The following is a 22,875-nucleotide window of genomic DNA, read 5'->3' as shown; positions in this document are numbered from 1 at the left end:
TTCATCGTCATCAATGACGTGTTGAAGGCTGTGTGTGGGAGAGAGAGTGTGCGGGAGAGAGAGTGTGTGGGAGAGAGAGTGTGTGGGAGAGAGAGTGTGTGGGAGAGAGAGTGTGTGTGAGAGAGCATGTGTGGGAGAGAGTGTGTGTGAGAGAGAAAGTGTGTGTGTGAGAGAGTGTGTGTGTGTGTGTGAGAGAGTGTGTGTGAGAGAGTGTGTGTGTGTGAGAGAGAAAGTGTGTGTGTGAGAGAGTGTGTGTGTGTGTGAGAGAGTGTGTGTGTGAGAGATTTGTGTGTGTGAGAGTGTGTGTGCGAGTGTGTGTGTAAGAGATAGTGTGTGATTGTGTGTGCGAGAGATTGTGTGTGTGAAGAGAGTGTGTGTGAGAGAGCGACTGTGTGTGAGAGAGAGTGTGTGTGTGTGAGAGAGAGTGCGTGTGAGAGTGTGTGAGAGAGTGTGGGAGAGAGTGCGTGTGAGAGAGTGTGTGAGAGTGTTTGTGTGTGTGTGAGTGTGTGTGTGAGTGAGTGTGTGTGTAAGAGCGAGAGTGTGTGTGCATGAGTGTGTGTGAGAGTGCGTGTGAGAGTGCGTGTGTGAGAGCGAGAGTGTGTGTGTGTGAGTGTGTGAGAGAGAATGTGTGTGAGCGAGTGTGTGCTCTCTGTCCCGGGACAGTCAGCTTGCTCTCCGATCTTGCCCCCCAGGTCTGTGCGGGAACAGTGCTGTCTGTCGGTGTTGGAGGAGTTCCGATGTCAGACCGGAGTGGATGCTGCGAATCGCGACAGTTCCTGTACGCCGGAGGATGGCGACACCTGTGGATCGGATGTGTTTAAGGTGAGGGGGGAATGAAGGACTGGGTGAGTTTGGTGGGGTGCTTCCCCCTGGCATTTTGGCTGAGACCCACGCCAGTTCACCCACACTCTAGTAATTTTTTGGGGCCTTGGGGAGTTCCTCGCCGGTCCAGCCCTCACTTAGAAATACTTTCATCACTGGGGAGCGGAACTCGCCGGCAAGGCTGGCCCCTCAGGGATCTGGCTGACATTTCGAAAGGGTGCCCCAAACTTGAGAGTTCCCCACACCCCGGTCCACGGACAGTGTCACCCCTGCGTACACGTGGAGCGGGATTCTCCAATCCCGTGGCTGAGTGTCCACGCCATCAATAAACGCCTCGCGTTTTACGACGGCGTGAACGGGCCGCTCCCACGACTGATTCTGGCCCCTACAGGGGCCCAGCATCGCGCTGGAGCGGTTTGCGCCGCTCCAGCTGTCAATCCCGGCGCGAACTGTGGGCCGCGGGATCCGCGCATGCGCGGTGGCCTCCTTCAACGCGCCGGTCAAGACTCCCCACTCCTTTCGGGTCCCCCCTTTCCGGACAGCCAACCTTAACCCCCTCCAACCTTTATGAGACCCCTTCGTACCCTCCCTTCAGCCCCCCCCCCAATCCTTTTCAACCCCCCTAATTAATCCCATCTTTCATGGGCATGGCCCCATGCCAGGCCCCTACCAAGGCAGGCCAACACTGACACTTGGGCACCCTGTCAGTGCCCCTGTGGGCACTGCCACCCGGTCGCCCAGGGGTCTCCACTGGCCTGGGAACCCCCCCCCCCCCCCGCCCCCCAGGTGTCGGTACGCCTGCTCCATGTTTGTGCGGACCAATATTCTGGTGTGTGGCGAATCTCACTCCAGGCCTCTCGCAAGATCCGATGACGTGGTCGCGGCACCAAGTTGGGAGCGATGAGGCCGGTAAATCACGCCCATTGGTTGTCGCTGGAGAACATGTCGGCAATAAGAACAGTCTTGTCACCACCAACCGAGATGGGCTTCTCCATTGCAGGGTGAGAGGGAGGAGGAGGGGGAGGGGGGGTGGGGGGGGGGGGGGGGGTGCGCACAGGTCAGGGATTCCAAAGAAAGTGAAACGATTTCTCTTCGGCTCTGTCCAAAATGGCCGCCTTCTTACCGCGGCTGTGACCCCCCTCCCCCCCCCCCAATCTCTCCTCCCCTGGCCCTTGCCCCATGTGCGGAGGAGGAGGAGGGCTTGGGGGCGGGCATCAGACTCCCTCATTGGTCGAGCTGCGATAGGGGTGGGGGAGGGGCCACGATGTTCTGTGACCCAGAGGCCTGAGAGCACTGGAGAGAACGTGGGAGTAACGGGCTGCTCTCTCGACACGCGTCTCCCTGTGTCGTCACGCGTGTGTGCGTGCGCGGTGATTCGCTGTTTTTCTTCCCCCCCCCCACCTTCCCCACTGTTCTTCACTTGCAGCGCTGCTGCGAGTGCTGCTCCCTGGGAAACCGGGCCCGACGCCAGGGCCTGGCCTGCGAGCGGATCCCGGCCCTCGGACCAGGCTGCGGGCAGGTCTTCACCATCTGCTGCGCGGAAGCGGACCGCCACCATCAGCCGCCCGGCAGCCGCCGCGAGCCCAGGCGTCCACAAGGGACGGCTCCAACCGGTGAGTCAGTGGTCAGTGGGTAGGCGGGGCGCGGAGGGAGGGAGGGAGGGAGGAGGAGGTTGCACTGCTTGGTATTACAATCCCAGACCAGACCCTCACAGTGAACAGAAACCCCAACATTTGATTTTAATTTTGTAGCACTGCGAGGAACGTATTCCTCATCCCAGGAGTGATTTCACAAAGAGATCATTAACATTATCAGAAAATAGCTTAAAATCATCCCTTAAACAATGCTAATCAATAAAATAATCCTTAACTGCTATCTTTATTCCCACTCGGCGGCATGTGCGCAGTGGGAACTGCGGCACTGAGGACCCGGGTTCGAATCCTGGCCCTGGGTCACAGTCCATGTGGAGTTTGCACATTCTCCCCGTGTCTGTGTGGGTTTCACCCCCCCCCACAACCCAAAGTTGTGCAGGGTAGGTGGATTGGCCACGCTAAATTGCCCCTTAATTGGGAACAAAAAATAATTGGGTACTCTAAATTTTTTATTTTTTTAAATCTTTATTCCCACTCAAACAACAGAACCATCGCAGCTCTCATTCCACTTTCAAATGCAGTTCGCAGACTCAGGAATACTCGCTGTACAGAGATGTCTGGATACTCCACTTTGAAAATGAGAGATCTTTTGAGACTGTTTGAAAGAAAGAGACTTGACCGCCTGCTGGAATAATGCCGAATCTCTGGATGTATTTCTTCAGAAACCTCCTCAGCTCCCCTTCCAACCAAAAACTAACCCTGAAAACCTCAACACCTGACTGCTTCAGAGCCTGGATCCTCACATTAACTACATCAACCCGCTAAGCTGAACACAATGTCTCTAATTATCTGATCCACAGGGAACCCTCTTAATCTAAATAATTGACCATTACCCCAAACTTTTATGATGCTTTAATTGCACATCTGACTCCAGAAGGTCTACTTCCTTTCAAACCAGGATTTATAAAAACATGACCACAGCAGCCACACACACACACACACACACACACTAACTAACCCAGGGTTTTAACCCTTACAGCACCAAATACAAATAATACAAGATATCAAAAATTCCTACATTCATCGCACTGGGGTCCTGGTAAGGTCCAGGTTAGCCAGGGCTGGGAGAGTAGAAGATGGGGCCTGAGGAGTGAGGTAACCAGGGGGCAGGAATGGGACAAAGGCAGAGCACGGCTGGGGAAAGCCTGGGGGCCTGGGTTGTCCACAGGGCGGCAATCCCTTGTCCCAGCCTTCCATTAGGATGTGGGCAGGCAGTGGTGAAGGCCGAAAGGGTCGATTTGAAATAAAGAGCATCGCCAGAGGAGCTGATCACTAGTAGACGGGTCTGAAATCAGAGCGGTGACGAGAGTTCTTTATTTAGTCTGCAGTACGTTATGTTTGTTTAATTTGTATATGGGTGTGGGGCATTGCTGGTCTGGTCCAGCAATTATCGGCAATTCCTAAATGTGGGGGTGGAGATTAATGAGGTAACTCTGTCAAAGAACCAGAATAGGTGTGTCGGGTGGAATGGCCGCTGCCTGATGCTGTGGGAAGTTCGAACAGCAGCAGCTGAATATCGCAGATGGTGAGGAGTTTCCGAATGACCTGGGTGGGGCTGTTGAACCTGAGTAGCCATCGCCTACACAGTTGTCACCGCCAACCGTTAGGGCTGCTCCACTGCGGGGTGGGGGGCCGGTTAAGGTGGCGGTGGGGGAGGGCGGGGGGGGGGGGGGGGGGCGGGGAGGTGACTGGAAGGGTGGGGGGGTCCCGTTCACGCCCGCCCCCACTACCGCAACGCCCAGAGGTCTCAGAGTCCACCGCAAGAAATTGAATGTCTCTTTCTGTGACACCGGCAGGCGGGCGAGAATGGGAGGAGGGGCGCAGGAACCCGAGTCAGGTCTCTTGGCCAGCAGAGGAGGAAAAGGAGGTCAACCACTGCCCAGGTAGGCGGGTGATTCAAAAGTGAGGACGACCCACCCTCTCTGACTCCCTCTCCCCCCCCGCCCCCCCCCCCGCCCACATTCATGGTGAATCACCTCAGAGGGATTTCTACCATGGTGCGCCGCTCCCACAGCACTGACCCTCCGACAGTGCGGCGCTCCCTCAGCACTGACCCTCCGACAGTGCGGCGCTCCCTCAGTACTGACCCTCCGACAGCACGGCGCTCCCTCTGCACTGATCTTCCGACAGTGTGGCGCTCCCTCTGCACTGATCTTCCGACAGTGCGGCGCTCCCTCAGCGCTGAACCTCCGACAGTGCAGCGCTCCCTCAGCGCTGACCCTCCGACAGTGCGCCGCTCCCTCAGCACTGACCCTCCGACAGTGCGCCGCTCCCTCAGCACTGACCCTCCGACAGTGCGGCACTCCCCCAGCACTGACCCTCCGACAGCGCGGCGCTCCCTCAGCACTGACCCTCCGACAGTGCGGCACTCCCTCAGCACTGACCCTCCGACAGTGCGGCGCTCCGCCAGCACTGACCATCCGACAGCACGGCGCTCCCACTGCAATGATCTTCCGACAGTGCGGCGCTCCCTCAGCACTGACCCTCCGATAGTGCGACGCTCCCTCAGCACTGACCCTCCAACTGTGCAGCGCTCCCTCAGTAATGACCCTTCCGACAGTGCAGCGCTCCCTCAGCACTGACCCTCCGACAGTGCGGCGCTCCCTCAGTATTGACCCTCCGACTGTGTGGCACTCCCTCAGCACTGACTCTCTGACAGTGTGGCGCTCCCTCAGCACTGACCTTCCGACAGTGCGGCGCTCCCTCAGCACTGACCCTCCGATAGTGCGGCGCTCCCTCAGCACTGACCCCCCGACAGTGTTCCGCTCCCCAAGCACTGACCCTCCGACAGTGCGGCACTCCCCCAGCACTGACCCTCCGACAGTGTGGCGCTCCCTCAGCACTGACCCTCTGACAGTGCAGCGCTCCCTCAGCACTGACCCTCCGACAGTGCGGCACTCCCTCAGCACTGACCCTCTGACAGTGAGGCACTTCCTCAGCACTGACCCTCTGACAGTGCGGCACTCCCTCAGCACTGACCCTCCGACAGTGCGGCGCTCCCTCAGCACTGACCTTCCGACAGCACGGCGCTCCCTCTGCACTGATCTTCCGACAGTGCAGCACTCTCTCAGCATTGACCCTCCCACAGTGCGGCACTCCCTCAGCATTGACCCTCCCACAGTGCGGCACTCCCTCAGCACTGACCCTCCCACAGTGCAGCGCTCCCTCAGCACTGACCCTCCGACAGTGCGGCTCCCTCAGCACTGACCCTCCGATAGTGCGGCGCTCCCTCAGCACTGACCCTCCGACAGTGCGGCACTCCCTCAGCACTGACCCTCCGACAGTGCGGCGCTCCCTCTGCACTGACCCTCCGACAGTGCGGCACTCCCTCAGCACTGACCCTCCGACAGTGCGACGCTCCCTCAGCACTGACCCTCCGACAGTGCGGCGCTCCCTCAGCACTGACCCTCTGGCAGTGCGGCGCTCCCTCAGCACTGACCCTCCGACAGTGCGGCGCTCCCTCAGCACTGACCCTCCAACTGTGCAGCGCTCCCTCAGTAATGACCCTTCCGACAGTGCAGCGCTCCCTCAGCACTGACCCTCCGACAGTGCGGCGCTCCCTCAGTATTGACCCTCCGGCTGTGTGGCGCTCCCTCAGCACTGACCTTCCGACAGTGCGGCGCTCCCTCAGCACGGACGCTCCGTCAGTGCGGCGCTCCCTCAGCACTGACCCGCCGACAGTGCAGCACTCCCTCAGCACTGACCCTCCCACAGTGCGGCACTCCCTCAGCAATGACCCTCCCACAGTGCGGCACTCCCTCAGCACTGACCCTCCCACAGTGCGGCGCTCCCTCAGCACTGACCCTCTGACAGTGCAGCGCTCCCTCAGCACTGACCCTCTGACAGTGCAGCGCTCCCTCAGCACTGACCCTCCGACAGTGCGGCTCCCTCAGCACTGACCTTCCGACAGTGCGGCGCTCCCTCAGCACTGACCCTCCGTCAGTGCGGCGCTCCCTCAGCACTGACCCTCCGACAGTGCGGCGCTCCCTCAGCACTGACCCTCCGACAGTGCGGCGCTCCCTCGCACTGACCCTCCGACAGTGCGGCGCTCCCTCAGCACTGACCCTCCGACAGTGCGGCGCTCCATCAGCACTAACCCTCCGACAGTGCGGTGCTCCGTCAGCACTGACCCTCCGACAGTGCAGCACTCCCTCAGCACTGACCCTCCGACAGTGCAGCACTCCCTCAGCACTGACCCTCCGACAGTGCAGCGCTCCCTCAGCTCTGACCCTCCGACAGTACGGCGCTTCCTCAGCACTGACCCTCCGACAGTGCGGCGCTCCCTCAGCACTGATCTTCTGACAGTGCGGCGCTCCCTCTGCACTGACCCTCCGACAGTGCGACACTTCCTGAGCACTGACACTCCGACAGTGCGGCGCTCCCTCAGCACTGACCCTCCGACAGTGCGACACTTCCTGAGCACTGACACTCCGACAGTGCGACTCTCACTCAGCACTGACCCTCCGACAGTGCGGCGCTCCTTCAGGACTGACCCTCCGACAGTGCGGCTCCCTCAGCACTGACACTCCGACAGTGCGGTGCTCCCTCAGCACTGACCCTCCGACAGTGCGGCACTCCCTCAGCACCGACCCTCCGACAGTGCGCAGCTCCCTCAGCACTGACCCTCCGACAGTGCGGCACCCCCCCAGCATTGACCCTCCGACAGTGCGCCGATCCCTCAGCACTCACCCTCCGACAGTGCGCCGCTCCCTCAGCACTGACCCTCCGACAGTGCGGCACCCCCCCAGCACTGACCCTCCGACAGTGCGGCGCTCCCTCAGCACTGACCCTCTGACAGTGCAGCGCTCCCTCAGCACTGACCCTCCGACAGTGCGGCTCTCTCAGCACTGACCCTCCGATAGTGCGGCGCTCCCTCAGCACTGACCCTCCGACAGTGAGGCACTTCCTCAGCACTGACCCTCTGACAGTGCGGCGCTCCCTCAGCACTGACCCTCCGACAGTGCGGCGCTCCCTCAGCACTGACCTTCCGACAGCACGGCGCTCCCTCTGCACTGATCTTCCGACAGTGCAGCACTCTCTCAGCATTGACCCTCCCACAGTGCGGCACTCCCTCAGCATTGACCCTCCCACAGTGCGGCACTCCCTCAGCACTGACCCTCCGACAGTGCGGCTCCCTCAGCACTGACCCTCCGACAGTGCGGCACTCCCTCAGCACTGACCCTCCGACAGTGCGGCGCTCCCTCTGCACTGACCCTCCGACAGTGCGGCACTCCCTCAGCACTGACCCTCCGACAGTGCGACGCTCCCTCAGCACTGACCCTCCGACAGTGCGGCGCTCCCTCTGCACTGACCCTCTGACAGTGCGGCGCTCCCTCAGCACTGACCCTCCGACAGTGCGGCGCTCCCTCAGCACTGACCCTCCGACTGTGCAGCGCTCCCTCAGTAATGACCCTTCCGACAGTGCAGCGCTCCCTCAGCTCTGACCCTCCCACAGTGCGGCGCTCCCTCAGTATTGACCCTCCGACTGTGTGGCGTTCCCTCAGCACTGACTCTCTGACAGTGTGGCGCTCCCTTAGCACTGACCTTCCGACAGTGCGGCGCACCCTCAGCACTGACCCTCCGTCAGTGCGGCGCTCCCTCAGCACTGACCCTCCGACAGTGCGGCGCTCCCTCAGCAATGACCCTCCGACAGTGCGCCGTTCCCTCAGCACTGACCCTCCGACAGTGCGGCGCTCCCTCAGCACTGACCCTCCGACAGTGCGGCGCTCCTTCAGCACTAACCCTCCGACAGTGCGGTGCTCCGTCAGCACTGACCCTCCGACAGTGCAGCACTCCCTCAGCACTGACCCTCCGACAGTGCAGCACTCCCTCAGCACTGACCCTCCGACAGTGCAGCGCTCCCTCAGCTCTGACCCTCCGACAGTACGGCGCTTCCTCAGCACTGACCCTCCGACAGTGCGGCGCTCCCTCAGCACTGATCTTCTGACAGTGCGGCGCTCTCTCTGCACTGTCCCTCCGACAGTGCGACACTTCCTGAGCACTGACACTCCGACAGTGCGGCACTCCCTCAGCACTGACCCTCTGACAGTGCGACACTTCCTGAGCACTGACACTCCGACAGTGCGGCTCTCCCTCAGCACTGACCCTCCGACAGTGCGGCGCTCCTTCAGGACTGACCCTCCGACAGTGCGGCTCCCTCAGCACTGACCCTCTGACAGTGCGGTGCTCCCTCAGCACTGACCCTCCGACAGTGCGGCACTCCCTCAGCACTGACACTCCGACAGTGCGGCTCTCCCTCAGCACTGACCCTCCGACAGTGCAGCGCTCCCTCAGCACTGACCCTCCGACAGTGCGGTGCTCCCTCAGCACTGACACTCCGACAGTTCGGCGCCCCCTCAGCACTGACCCTCCGACAGTGCGGCATTCCCTCAGCACTGACCCTCCGACAGTGCGGCACTCCCTCAGCACTGACCCTCCGACAGTGCGGCACTCCCTCAGCACTGACCCTCCGACAGTGCGGCGCTCCCTCAGCACTGACCCTCCGACAGTGCGGCACTCCCTCAGCACTGACACTCCGACAGTGCGGCACTCCCCCAGCACTGACCCTCCGACAGTACGGCACTCCCTCAGCACTGACACTCCGACAGTGCGGCGCTCCCTCAGCACTGACACTCCGACAGTGCGGCACTCCCTCAGCACTGACCCTCCGACAGTGCGGCACTCCCCCAGCACTGACCCTCCGACAGTGCAGCGCTCCCTCAGCACTGACACTCCGACAGTGCGGCACCCTCAGCACTGACACTCCGACAGTGCAGCGCTCCCTCAGCACTGACACTCCGACAGTGCGGCACTCCCTCAGCACTGACCCTCCGACAGTGCGGCACTCCCCCAGCACTGACCCTCCGACAGTGCGGCACTCCCCCAGCACTGACCCTCCGACAGTACGGCGCTCCCTCAGCACTGACCCTCCGACAGTGCGACACTTCCTGAGCACTGACACTCCGACAGTGCGGCACTCCCTCAGCATTGACACTCCGACAGTGCAGCGCTCCCTCAGCACTGACACTCCGACAGTGCGGCACTCCCTCCGCACTGACACTCCGACAGTGCGGCGCTCCCTCAGCACTGACCCTCCGACAGTACGGCGCTCCCTCAGCACTGACCCTCCGACAGTACGGCACTCCTTCGGTACCGACTCTCCGACAGTACGGCGCTCCCTCAGCACTGACCCTCCGACAGTGCGGCACCCCCTCAGCACTGACCCTCCGACAGTGCGGCGCTCCCTCAGCACTGACACTCCGACAGTGCGGCACTCCCTCAGCACTGACCCTCCGACAGTGCGGCACTCCCCCAGCACTGACCCTCCGACAGTGCGGCACTCCCTCAGCACTGACCCTCCGACAGTGCGGCACTCCCTGAGCACTGACCCTCCGACAGTGCGGCGCACCCCCAGTACTGACCCTCCGACAGTACGGCGCTCCTTCGGTACCGACTCTCCGACAGTACCAGCAAGAGTGAAAGCTCGGATATATTGAGTAGTGAAATGGCCCGAGCACCTTGTGGACAGTTTTGAGTCTGTTAGGTTGAGGGAGGGTGTATTAAATATCATCCATCACCTTTGTCTCTCTGCTCATTTTGTGTGCTCCGACTCAGATGATAATCCCTGCTCGCAGCTGTGCCGGAGTGAAGGACCCTCCATCGTATGTGCCTGTTTCCCGGGATATCAGCTGCTGGACAATGGTGGCTCCTGTGGAGGTAATTACTGAAGGAAGGACACCTTTGGAGGTCGGGTTAAGTACACTGCCTGTTGTGTGGACAGAGGTCAGTTATCCCACAAAGGATTAGCCGGCTCCTTGCTGAAGCGTTTTGCCTTGCTTTCATCAGGGCAAAGGCAGGAATATTAGATTTCCGACTCACACAACAATTCATACTGCAGGAGAAAAGTGTCAATCTGCCATCCAATTCTGATAGGCCTTGGCGGAGGAAACGGGGAGCCATTGGTTCCCCAAGTTCCCTTGCAATTTAAAAAAGGTGCAAGGCTTGGGCACGTTCCTTTAGTTTGCAGAGTGCGGCTCGCCGTGCGCGAACGTACGTCGCTTCAGTTACACTGGCGTCAAGCCACATCCATTCGCACACTGCGATCCTTGCCAGCCTGTTCTCCGCCAGTATAAATAGTGGTGAGAGTCTGAAATTCAGGACTGTTCTGATGAGTGCGAGGCACAAAGCTTCGCCAACACAACTCGCTCTTCAGCGATACTCCTTATCCTGTACAGTATGATTTATTTTCTCAAATACTCTCTGTGCTTTGTATATATTCCATGCGTTGTATTGTTTATAATTTCAATATTGATTTTTGCAACAACAATTCTTACACCCTGTATCCCTTTGAGTCCGGTTCCTGACTCCTTCCCTCTCTCCTCACTGCCACCCCTTCTTGCACAATGTGTCGTCGTACATCTCCCCCTCCATCTGCCTCTCTTTCTCTATCAATCCACCTTCATTCTGACTCCTCTATCGCTCTCACTTGAACCCACCTCGCCTGAGGCCCCCCTTTCTCTGCATTTGCGTCCTCTCTATTCCCATCCCATCCGTCTCTCCCTTTCCTCCATCTCCATCTCTCCCTTTCCTCTATCTCCATCTCCGTGTGTGTGTGTGGTGTGTGTTTCACTCTCCTCTGTCTCTTTCTTCTGCACGTTTCTCTCTTCCTTTCTTCTGCCTGTGTCTGACCCTCTCCTCCGCCCCCTTTTGAGTCTCTCACTCTCTCATCCGCCTGTCTCTCTCTTTCTGTAACTTGTGCTTTTGTCTCGCTCTCCCGCCTACCTCTCTCTTGCCCTCCTGTTTGTCCCTCTCTTTCTATCACCCTGCCTGTGCCTCTCTCTCTCACTGCTTGCGCATGTCTTTTGCTCTTCCGCTTGTATGTCTCTCTCTTCCGCCTGTGCGTGTGTTGCTCTCTCACTTCTGCCTCTGTGTGTGTGTCTCTCTCACTTCTGCTGGTCTCTCTCTCTCTCTCTCATTTATGTCTGTGTTTCTCTCTCCCATTGTGTGTCTCACTGTCCTCCATTCTCTGTCTCCCTTTCTCTCTTCCGCCTGTGTCTCTCTCTCTTCCGCCTGTGTCTCTCTGTTCCGCCTGCGTTTCTCGCCCTCATTCATCTCTGTCTCTCTCTCTCTCTTCCACCTGTGTCTCTCTCTCTCTCTTCCACCTGTGTCTCTCTCTCTCCTTGTGTTTTGTTTTCTCGTCTGTCTATGTTTATCACCCTTTCACTTCTGCCTGTGTGTGTCTCTCTCTCTTCCATCTGTGTCTCTCTCCCTTTATTCTGCTTGTGCGTCCCTCTCTTCTGCCTGTGCATCCATCTATTCTGCCTGTGCATCCCTCTATTCTGCCTGTGCATCCATCTATTCTGCCTGTGCATCCCTCTATTCTGCCTGTGCATCCCTCTATTCTGCCTGTGCATCCCTCTATTCTGCCTGTGCATCCCTCTATTCTGCCTGTGCATCCCTCTATTCTGCCTGTGCATCCATCTATTCTGCCTGTGCATCCCTCTATTCTGCCTGTGCATCCCTCTATTCTGCCTGTGCACCCCTCTATTCTGCCTGTGCACCCCTCTATTCTGCCTGTGCGTTCATCTCTTCTCCGTGTGTCCCTCTTTCACCTGTGTGTGTCTCTCTTTTCTGCCTGTGCCCCTCTCTTCTGCCTGTACCCCTCTCTTCTGCCTGTGCCCCTCTTCTGCCTGTACCCCTCTCTTCTGCCTGTGCCCCTCTTCTGCCTGTACCCCTCTCTTCTGCCTGTACCCCTCTCTTCTGCCTGTGCCCCTCTCTCTTCTGCCTGTGCCACTCTCTTCTGCCTGTGCCACTCTCTTCTGCCTGTGCCACTCTCTTCTGCCTGTGCCACTCTCTTCTGCCTGTGCCACTCTCTTCTGCCTGTGCCACTCTCTTCTGCCTGTGCCACTCTCTTCTGCCTGTGCCACTCTCTTCTGCCTGTGCCACTCTCTTCCGCCTGTGTCTTTCTCTACCTTACACCTGGTTCTCTTTTCCACCTGTCACTCTCTCCTTTCTGCTTATGTCTCTCTCTCTCTCTTTTCCACCTGTGTCTCACTTTTCTGCCTGTGTCTCGCTCTTTTCCACGTGTGCCTCTTTCGCCTATGCCTCTTTTCTGCTGTGTCCCTCTCTCTTCTGCCCGTGTCTCACTCTCTCTCTCCTGCCTGTGTGTCCCCCTCTCTCCCTCCCACCGGTGTGTCTCTGTTCTGCCTGTGTCTTTGTCTCCCTTACTCCTGTGTGCATCCCTCTATTCCTCCTGTTTTTGACTCTCCCTCTTCCATCTCCTTTTTCTTTCCATCCTCCACTTTCACCCACCTCCTTTCTCATCTGTCATTCTGTCACTCACTCTCTCCCCCAATGACTTTTTCTCTTGGTCTTCCCCTGATGCACTCTCTGTGTTTCCTTCTCTGCTTTTATTGGTTTCTCGCTCTCTCCCTCCCTTTATCCTTATTCTCTCTATCGCTCTAACTCTGCCTGTCTATCTGTCGCTGTCTCCCTCTATCCTGGTCTCTCGCACTGTCTCTATCTCTTTGTCTTACCATGTCTGACTGTACTTTCTACCTGTTTCTGTCTGCCTCTTTCTCTCTCTGCCTCTCTCTATCTGTCTGCCTCTCTCTTTCACTCTTGCTCCTTCTCTCTTTCTCTCCGTGTGTGTCTCCGTCTCTTTCTCCCTCGCTCCTATTCTCTGACCCCCATTTCTCTATTTCTCTCTCTATCTCACTCATTCTTTCTCCCTCTCCCTCACTCCTCCCTCATTTTTCTCGCTCCCTCCATCGCTCCTGCCTTCTCCCTCTCTCTCCCTCCATCTCTCTCTCTCTCTCTCCATCTTTCCTCCTTTCTCTCTCTCTCTCGTTCCTTCCATCTCTCTCTCTCGCTCCTTCCTCGCTCTCTCCCTTGCTCCTTCCCTTTCTCGTTCTCGCTCCGCTATAGATGTTAACGAGTGTGTGAAGGGAAACCACAACTGCTCCCAGCGGGAAATGTGCTTCAACATGGCCGGCTCATTCCGATGTGTTCAGGGCAGTGACCTCTGTGAGGATGGATACTCACTCAATGAACAAGGAACCTGTGTGGGTAAGATTTCAATTCCCTAAACAGGGTAAAGAATTTTTTTTTTTTTTTAATTAGTACCCAATTATTTTTTTTCCCAATTAAGGGGCGGTCGCCATGGGTTACCGAGTGAAACTGAGAATCACTCCTGTAAGGTTTATTCTCCCTTTTATTCCCTTATTTCCCCTTTCTTCTATTTTCGCTGTTGTATTTTTGATCCATGGATGATTAAGAGACCTGTGACTTTAAGGAAAAGCAGCCTGTAGCTTTAATTCAAATAGAAGAATCCGGAAAGCTGTGCTGGTTTTGACTGATGAATGCAGATTGGCCGACATCAGTGATGACTCGGTTTGATTGATTGGCTGGTGGCCAATGAATTGGCCCAAAGGGCTGTACTCTGCCCGGTAACAGGCGGTGAATGGACCTGATCCCAATGGAATGTTCCAGAGCATCCAATAGTTGGGTTTTTTGTTTTGACCCCTGGATGATGCCCTGAAGAAGGACTGCTGTCCCCTCCTCTCTCTCTGTGTATTTTCTGCAGAAAGGCTGTGCTTCAGAACTGGCGTGGAGCCTGGACGAATCCAGGTACAGGAGAACCATGAGGGGCTCGGCCAGCAATGTCTCGATCTGACCTAATCTCTCTTTCTCCAGAAAAGGCAGAGGCCTGGGAAATAAAGCACGGGCTGAAAGTCATGTTTGATGTGTAGCAAAGGGGCCTCTCCTGGGAAGGTTATGAGTAATACATTTCCAAACAACGGAGAAGATTGTTAGCGGCTGTCAAGCAGAGACTTTAATCTACAACCTTGCTGTGAAGAAAGTCTACTAAAGAACCAGCATCTGAAAAATCTTTTGTCTTCCACCCTTATTATTTTTACCCCTTTCCACCCCCTCTGTGTTGTTCTGTCTTGCGTGTGTGATAGAGGATGGGGCAGTTAAAGTGAGTAGTGGGTATTAACATGTCAATAACCAATTGTATTTACTGCATATTTTCATGATACGTTTTGATATATATAAGTTTACATTTACAAACCTGGTGACTGTAATTATTGGACAGCCAAGGGCCAAAGGTTTCTGGTATTTTCATAAGAATTATTAATTAATTCACTTGTGTTGTGGCTCCGGGGTACATGGGTCTGGAATTGTGGGCGCACTCGCCCAGGATGTGGTAACCCTTCTTAATTATGTCAATATTCAAGGAAGAAAACTGGACGGTTATCTTCCTGAGAGATGGGGGTTGGGACTGAGAGACACCAGTCAGTGTACAGATATCTCCCTGAGAGAGAGGGGACTGAGAGACACCAGTCAGTGTACAGATATCTCCCTGAGAGAGAGGGGGGACTGAGAGACACCAGTCAGTGTACAGATATCTCCCTGAGAGAGAGAGTGGGGACTGAGAGACACCAGACAGTGTACAGATATCTCCCTGAGAGAGAGGGGGGACTGAGAGACACCAGTCAGTGCACAGCTATCTCCCTGAGAGAGGGGGGACTGAGAGACACCAGACAGTGTACAGATATCTCCCTGAGAGAGAGAGGGGAACTGAGAGACACCAGTCAGTGTACAGCTATCTCCCTGAGAGAGAGAGAGGACTGAGAGACACCAGTCAGTGTACAGATATCTCCCTGAGAGAGAGAGGGAACTGAGAGACACCAGACAGTGTACCGATATCTCCGTGAGAGAGAGAGGACTGAGAGACACCAGTCAGTGTACAGATATCTCCCTGAGAGAGAGGGGACTGAGAGACACCAGGGTACAGATATCTCCCTGAGAGAGAGAGGACAGAGAGACACCAGTCAGTGTACAGATATCTTCCTCAGTGAGAGAATACTGAGAGACACCAGTCAGTGTACAGATATCTCACTGAGAGAGAAGGGACTGAGAGACACCTGTCAGTGTACAGATATCTCCCTGAGAGAGAGGGGACTGAGAGACACCAGTGTACAGATATCTCCCTGAGAGAGAGGGGACTGAGAGACACCAGTCAGTGTACAGATATCTTCCTCAGTGAGAGAACACTGAGAGACACCAGTCAGTGTACAGATATCTCCCTGATAGAGAGAGGACTGAGAGACACCAGTCAGTGTACAGATATCTCCCTGAGAGAGAGCGGACTGAGAGACACCAGTCAGTGTACAGATAACTCCCTGAGGGAGCGGACTGAGAGACACCAGACAGTATACAGCTATCTCCCTGAGAGAGTGGACTGAGAGACACCAGTCAGTGTACAGATATCTCCCTGAGAGAGAGAGGACTGAGAGTCACCAGTCAGTGTACAGCTATCTCCCTGAGAGAGTGGACTGAGAGACACCAGTCAGTGTACAGATATCTCCCTGAGAGAGAGAGGACTGAGAGTCACCAGTCAGTGTACAGATATCTCCCTGAGAGAGAGAGGGGACTGAGAGACACCAGTCAGTGTACAGATATCTCCCTGAGAGAGTGGACTGAGAGACACCAGTCAGTGTACAGATATCTCCCTGAGAGAGAGAGGACTGAGAGACACCAGTCAGTGTACAGATATCTCCCTGAGAGAGAGAGGACTGAGAGTCACCAGTGTACAGATATCTCCCTGAGAGAGAGAGGACAGAGAGACACCAGTCAGTGTACAGATATCTTCCTCAGTGAGAGAGGACTGAGAGACACCAGTGAGTGTACAGATATCTCCCTGAGAGAGAGGGGACTGAGAGACACCAGTCAGTGTACAGATATCTCCCTGAGAGAGAGGGGACTGAGAGACACCGGTCAGTGTACAGATATCTCCCTGAGAGAGAGGGGATTGAGAGACACCAGTCAGTGTACAGATATCTCCCTGAGAGAGAGGGGACTGAGAGACACCAGTCAGTGTACAGCTATCTCCCTGAGAGAGAGAGGACTGAGAAACACCAGTCAGTGTACAGATATCTCCCTGAGAGAGAGGGGACTGAGAGACACCAGTGTACAGATATCTCCCTGAGAGAGAGAGGACAGAGAGACACCAGACAGTGTACCGATATCTCCGTGAGAGAGAGAGGGGACTGAGAGACACCAGTCAGTGTACAGATATCTCCCTGAGAGAGTGAGGACTGAGAGTCACCAGTGTACAGATATCTCCCTGAGAGAGAGGGGACAGAGAGACACCAGTCAGTGTACAGATATCTTCCTCAGTGAGAGAGGACGGAGAGACACCAGTCAGTGTACAGATATCTCCCTGAGAGAGAGCGGACTGAGAGACACCAGTAAGTGTACAGATATCTCCCTGAGAGAGAGGGGACTGAGAAACACCAGTCAGTGTACAGATATCTCCCTGAGAGAGAGGGGACTGAGAGACACCAGTGTACAGATATCTCCCTGAGAGAGAGAGGACAGAGAGACACCAGTCAGTGTACAGATATCTTCCTCAGTGAGAGAACACTGAGAGACACCAGTCAGTGTACAGATATCTCCCTGAGAGAGAGGGGACTGAGAGACACCAGTCAGTGTACAGATATCTCCCTGAGAGAGAGAACACTGAGAGACACCAGTCAGTGTACAGATATCTCCCTGAGAGAGAGAGGACTGAGAGACACCAGTCAGTGTACAGATATCTCCCTGAGAGAGAGGGGACTGAGAGACACCAGTCAGTGTACAGATGTCTCCATGAGAGAGAGGGGACTGAGAGACACCCGTCAGTGTACAGATATCTCCCTGAGAGAGAGGGGACTGAGAGACACCAGTCAGTGTACAGATATCTCCCTGAGAGAGTGGACTGAGAGACACCAGTCAGTGAACAGATATCTCCCTGATAGAGAGAGGACTGAGAGACACCAGTCAGTGTACAGCTATCTACCTAGAGAGGGGGGACTGAGAGTCACCAGTCAGTGTACAGATATCTCCCTGAGAGAGAGCGGACTGAGAGACACCAGTCAGTGTACAGATATCTCCCTGAGAGAGAGAGGGGACTGAGAGACACCAGTCAGTGTACAGATATCTCCCTGAGAGAGAGAGGGGACTGAGAGACACCAGTCAGTGTACAGATATCTCCCTGAGAGAGAGAGGACTGAGAGACACCAGTCAGTGTACAGCTATCTCCCTGAGAGAGGGGGGACTGAGAGACAACAGTCAGGGTACAGCTATCTCCCTGAGAGAGGGGGGGGGGGGGGGGTACTGAGAGACACCAGTCAGTGTACAGCTATCTCCCTGAGAGAGAGAGGACAGAGAGACACCAGTCAGTGTACAGATATCTTCCTCAGTGAGAGAGGACTGAGAGACACCAGTGAGTGTACAGATATCTCCCTGAGAGAGAGGGGACTGAGAGACACCAGTCAGTGTACAGATATCTCCCTGAGAGAGAGGGCACTGAGAGACACCGGTCAGTGTACAGATATCTCCCTGAGAGAGAGGGGATTGAGAGACAGCAGTCAGTGTACAGATATCTCCCTGAGAGAGAGGGGACTGAGAGACACCGGTCAGTGTACAGATATCTCCCTGAGAGAGAGGGGATTGAGAGACACCAGTCAGTGTACAGATATCTCCCTGAGAGAGAGGGGACTGAGAGACACCAGTCAGTGTACAGATATCTCCCTGAGAGAGAGGGGACTGAGAGACACCAGTCAGTGTACAGATATCTCCCTGAGAGAGAGCGGACTGAGAGACACCAGTCAGTGTACAGATATCTCCCTGAGAGAGAGCGGACTGAGAGACACCAGACAGTACACAGCTATCTCCCTGAGAGAGAGAGGGGACTGAGAGACACCAGTCAGTGTACAGATATCTCCCTGAGAGAGAGGGGACTGAGAGACACCAGTCAGTGTACAGCTATCTCCCTGAGAGAGGGGGGACTGAGAGACAACAGTCAGGGTACAGCTATCTCCCTGAGAGGGAGGGGGGGGGGACTGAGAGACACCAGTCAGTGTACAGCAATCTCCCTGAGAGAGAGAGGACTGAGAAACACCAGTCAGTGTACAGATATCTCCCTCAGAGAGAGAGGGGGGACTGAGAGGCACCAGTCAGTGTACAGATATCTCCCTGAGAGAGAGGGGACTGAGAGACACCAGTCAGTGTACAGATATCTCCCTGAGAGAGAGAGTGGGGACTGAGAGACACCAGACAGTGTACAGATATCTCCCTGAGAGAGAGAGGGGACTGAGAGACACCAGTCAGTGTACAGATATCTCCCTGAGAGAGAGGGGACTGAGAGACACCAGTCAGTGTACAGATATCTCCCTGAGAGAAGGGGGGGGACTGAGAGACACCAGTCAGTGTACAGATATCTCCCTCAGAGAGAGAGAGGGGACTGAGAGACACCAGTCAGTGTACAGATATCTCCCTGAGAGAGAGGGGACTGAGAGACACCAGTCAGTGTACAGATATCTCCGTGAGAGAGAGAGTGGGGACTGAGAGACACCAGACAGTGTACAGATATCTCCCTGAGAGAGAGAGGGGACTGAGAGACACCAGTGTACAGATATCTCCCTGAGAGAGAGAGGGGACTGAGAGACACCAGTCAGTGTACAGATATCTCCCTGAGAGAGAGAGGGGACTGAGAGACACCGGTCAGTGTACAGATATCTCCCTGAGAGAGAGGGGACTGAGAGACACCAGTCAGTGTACAGATATCTCCCTGAGAGAGAGGGGACTGAGAGACACCAGTCATTGTACAGATATCTCCCTGAGAGAGAGGGGACTAAGAGACACCAGTCAGTGTACAGATATCTCCCTGAGAGAGAGGGGACTGAGAGACACCAGTCATTGTACAGATATCTCCCTGAGAGAGAGGGGACTGAGAGACACCAGTCAGTGTACAGATATCTCCCTGAGAGAGAAAGGGGACTGAGAGACACCAGTCAGTGTACAGATATCTCCCTGAGGGAGAGGGGACTGAGAGACACGAGTCAGTGTACAGATATCTCCCTGAGAGAGAGGGGACTGAGAGACACCAGTCAGTGTACAGATATCTCCCTGAGAGAGAGGGGACTGAGAGACACCAGTCAGTGTACAGATATCTCCCTGAGAGAGAGGGGACTGAGAGACACAAGTCAGTGTACAGATATCACCCTGAGAGAGAGAGGGGACTGAGAGACACCAGTCAGTGTACATATATCACCCTGAGGGAGAGGGGACTGAGAGACACCAGTCAGTGTACAGCTATCTCCCTGAGAGAGGGGGGACTGAGAGACAACAGTCAGGGTACAGCTAACTCCCTGAGAGGGAGGGGGGGGGGGGGGGGGGACTGAGAGACACCAGTCAGTGTACAGCAATCTCCCTGAGAGAGAGAGGACTGAGAAACACCAGTCAGTGTACAGATATCTCCCTCAGAGAGAGAGGGGGGACTGAGAGGCACCAGTCAGTGTACAGATATCTCCCTGAGAGAGAGGGGACTGAGAGACACCAGTCAGTGTACAGATATCTCCCTGAGAGAGAGAGTGGGGACTGAGAGACACCAGACAGTGTACAGATATCTCCCTGAGAGAGAGAGGGGACTGAGAGACACCAGTCAGTGTACAGATATCTCCCTGAGAGAGAGGGGACTGAGAGACACCAGTCAGTGTACAGATATCTCCCTGAGAGAGAGAGGGGACTGAGAGACACCAGTGTACAGATATCTCCCTGAGAGAGAGAGGGGACTGAGAGACACCAGTCAGTGTACAGATATCTCCCTGAGAGAGAGAGGGGACTGAGAGACACCGGTCAGTGTACAGATATCTCCCTGAGAGAGAGGGGACTGAGAGACACCAGTCAGTGTACAGATATCTCCCTGAGAGAGAGGGGACTGAGAGACACCAGTCATTGTACAGATATCTCCCTGAGAGAGAGGGGACTGAGAGACACCAGTCAGTGTACAGATATCTCCCTGAGAGAGAGGGGACTGAGAGACACCAGTCATTGTACAGATATCTCCCTGAGAGAGAGGGGACTGAGAGACACCAGTCAGTGTACAGATATCTCCCTGAGAGAGAAAGGGGACTGAGAGACACCAGTCAGTGTACAGATATCTCCCTGAGGGAGAGGGGACTGAGAGACACGAGTCAGTGTACAGATATCTCCCTGAGAGAGAGGGGACTGAGAGACACCAGTCAGTGTACAGATATCTCCCTGAGAGAGAGGGGACTGAGAGACACCAGTCAGTGTACAGATATCTCCCTGAGAGAGAGGGGACTGAGAGACACAAGTCAGTGTACAGATATCACCCTGAGAGAGAGAGGGGACTGAGAGACACCAGTCAGTGTACATATATCACCCTGAGGGAGAGGGGACTGAGAGACACCAGTCAGTGTACAGATATCTCCCTGAGAGAGAGAGGGGACTGAGAGACACCAGTCAGTGCACAGCTATCTCCCTGAGAGAGGGGGGCCTGAGAGAAAACAGTCAGGGTACAGATATCTCCCTGAGAGAGAGGGGGAACTGAGAGACACCAGTCAGTGTACAGCTATCTCCCTGAGAGAGAGAGGGAACTGAGAGACACCAGACAGTGTACCGATAACTCCGTGAGAGAGGGGACTGAGAGACACCAGTCAGTGTACAGATATCTCCCTGAGAGAGAGGGGACTGAGAGACACCAGTGTACAGATATCTCCCTGAGAGAGAGAGGACAGAGAGACACCAGTCAGTGTACAGATATCTTCCTCAGTGAGAGAACACTGAGAGACACCAGTCAGTGTACAGATATCTCACTTAGAGAGAAGGGACTGAGAGACACCTGTCAGTGTCCAGATATCTCCCTGAGAGAGAGGGGACTGAGAGACACCAGTGTACAGATATCTCCCTGAGAGAGAGAGGACAGAGCGACACCAGTCAGTGTACAGATATCTTCCTCAGTGAGAGAACCCTGAGAGACACCAGTCAGTGTACAGATATCTCCCTGAGAGAGAGAGGACTGAGAGACACCAGTCAGTGTACAGATATCTCCCTGAGAGAGAGCGAACTGAGAGACACCAGTCAGTGTACAGATATCTCCATGAGAGAGAGGGGACTGAGAGACACCCGTCAGTGTACAGATATCTCCATGAGAGAGAGGGGACTGAGAGACACCCGTCAGTGTACAGATAACTCCCTGAGGGAGCGGACTGAGAGACACCAGACAGTATACAGCTATCTCCCTGAGAGAGGGGACTGAGAGACACCAGTCAGTGAACAGATATCTCCCTGATAGAGAGGGGACTGAGAGACACCAGTCAGTGTACAGCTATCTACCTAGAGAGGGGGGACTGAGAGACAACAGTCAGGGTACAGATATCTCCCTGAGAGAGAGAGGACTGAGAGTCACCAGTGTACAGATATCTCCCTGAGAGAGAGAGGACAGAGAGATACCAGTCAGTGTACAGATATCTTCCTCAGTGAGAGAGGACTGAGAGACACCAGTGAGTGTACAGATATCTCCCTGAGAGAGAGGGGACTGAGAGACACCAGTGAGTGTACAGATATCTCCCTGAGAGAGAGGGGACTGAGAGACACCGGTCAGTGTACAGATATCTCCCTGAGAGAGAGGGGATTGAGAGACACCGGTCAGTGTACAGATATCTCCCTGAGAGAGAGGGGATTGAGAGACACCAGTCAGTGTACAGATATCTCCCTGAAGGAGCGGACTGAGAGACACCAGACAGTACACAGTGTGGTGTTGGGTGCTCTGGTGCACAGATGAGCCAACACAGTTGTATGTGGTACAACTCTATTTTATTATAACTCTTATAATACAGTTCGTTCTGGATACTCTGCACGTGCTGTCTCCCTGAGTGTGTTTGGCAATAGATGTGTCCTGGTTCTCCTCTGCAGCTAATACTGACCACCGGGGGTCGTGTCTGTGCTTTTATATCTTTCTGTCATTGGTTGTGGTGTTGTGTGTTCTGATTTGTCTGTTGGTGTGTCTATCATGATGTGTGTGTTTGAATATCATGACATCCCCCCTTTTTACAAAGATATGTGCCTACGTGGTTATAAATATAATTGTGTCGTGAGTGCATCGAAGAGTGTGTGTGTGTGTTATGTACAGCGTGTGTATATGACGTAACTATTTACATGGGGCGATGTCGGGTGCGTCACACTAACAAGGTTGTACCATAACAAAACTTGGATGCGAGAGAAAAAAAAAAAAAAAAACTTGAACATTGGTCCGGTCAGACGATATCTGGAACAATAAACAACAACAGGTTATAATACAGAAGTGTTTGACTTTTTGAACGTATGAACAGCGTTATCAGTCCAGTCTAATGGGTGACCGCCTCAAGAATGGGCTGGTCCTCAAGCCGGTTCAGCTGTGGATATTTGGTTCTGGTGGCGATGGAAGGGGCATGATCCGTGGCATCTCCACGAAGTCATCCTTGGGAACCAGTGGAGGATCCGGCGTGTGCGTACGGTTCAGTTGCGAGCGTGGAAGGCGGCGCAAAGCTCGCTGATTGCGCCTACGCAC

At 55.2% G+C, this 22,875-nt stretch overlaps 1 protein-coding gene across 1 annotated transcript in view; it reads left to right on the top strand.

Annotated features, from left to right (window-relative positions):
- Window positions 1–22,875, top strand: part of LOC140398964 (fibulin-1-like) — a 316,048-nt gene that overhangs the window by 253,490 nt on the left and 39,683 nt on the right. Inside the window, exons 4-8 of the mRNA XM_072487977.1 lie at window positions 693–822; window positions 2,249–2,435; window positions 4,271–4,357; window positions 10,089–10,190; window positions 13,401–13,541. Of these exons, the coding sequence (XP_072344078.1) occupies window positions 693–822; window positions 2,249–2,435; window positions 4,271–4,357; window positions 10,089–10,190; window positions 13,401–13,541 (647 nt within the window). The remainder of the gene's footprint in view (window positions 1–692; window positions 823–2,248; window positions 2,436–4,270; window positions 4,358–10,088; window positions 10,191–13,400; window positions 13,542–22,875) is intronic.

The sequence above is a fragment of the Scyliorhinus torazame genome, chromosome 22 (assembly GCF_047496885.1).
Source record: "Scyliorhinus torazame isolate Kashiwa2021f chromosome 22, sScyTor2.1, whole genome shotgun sequence".
Classification (NCBI taxonomy): domain Eukaryota; kingdom Metazoa; phylum Chordata; class Chondrichthyes; order Carcharhiniformes; family Scyliorhinidae; genus Scyliorhinus; species Scyliorhinus torazame.
The sequence above is the reverse complement of the archived record's forward strand: the minus strand, read 5'-3'. Positions and strand labels throughout refer to the sequence as shown.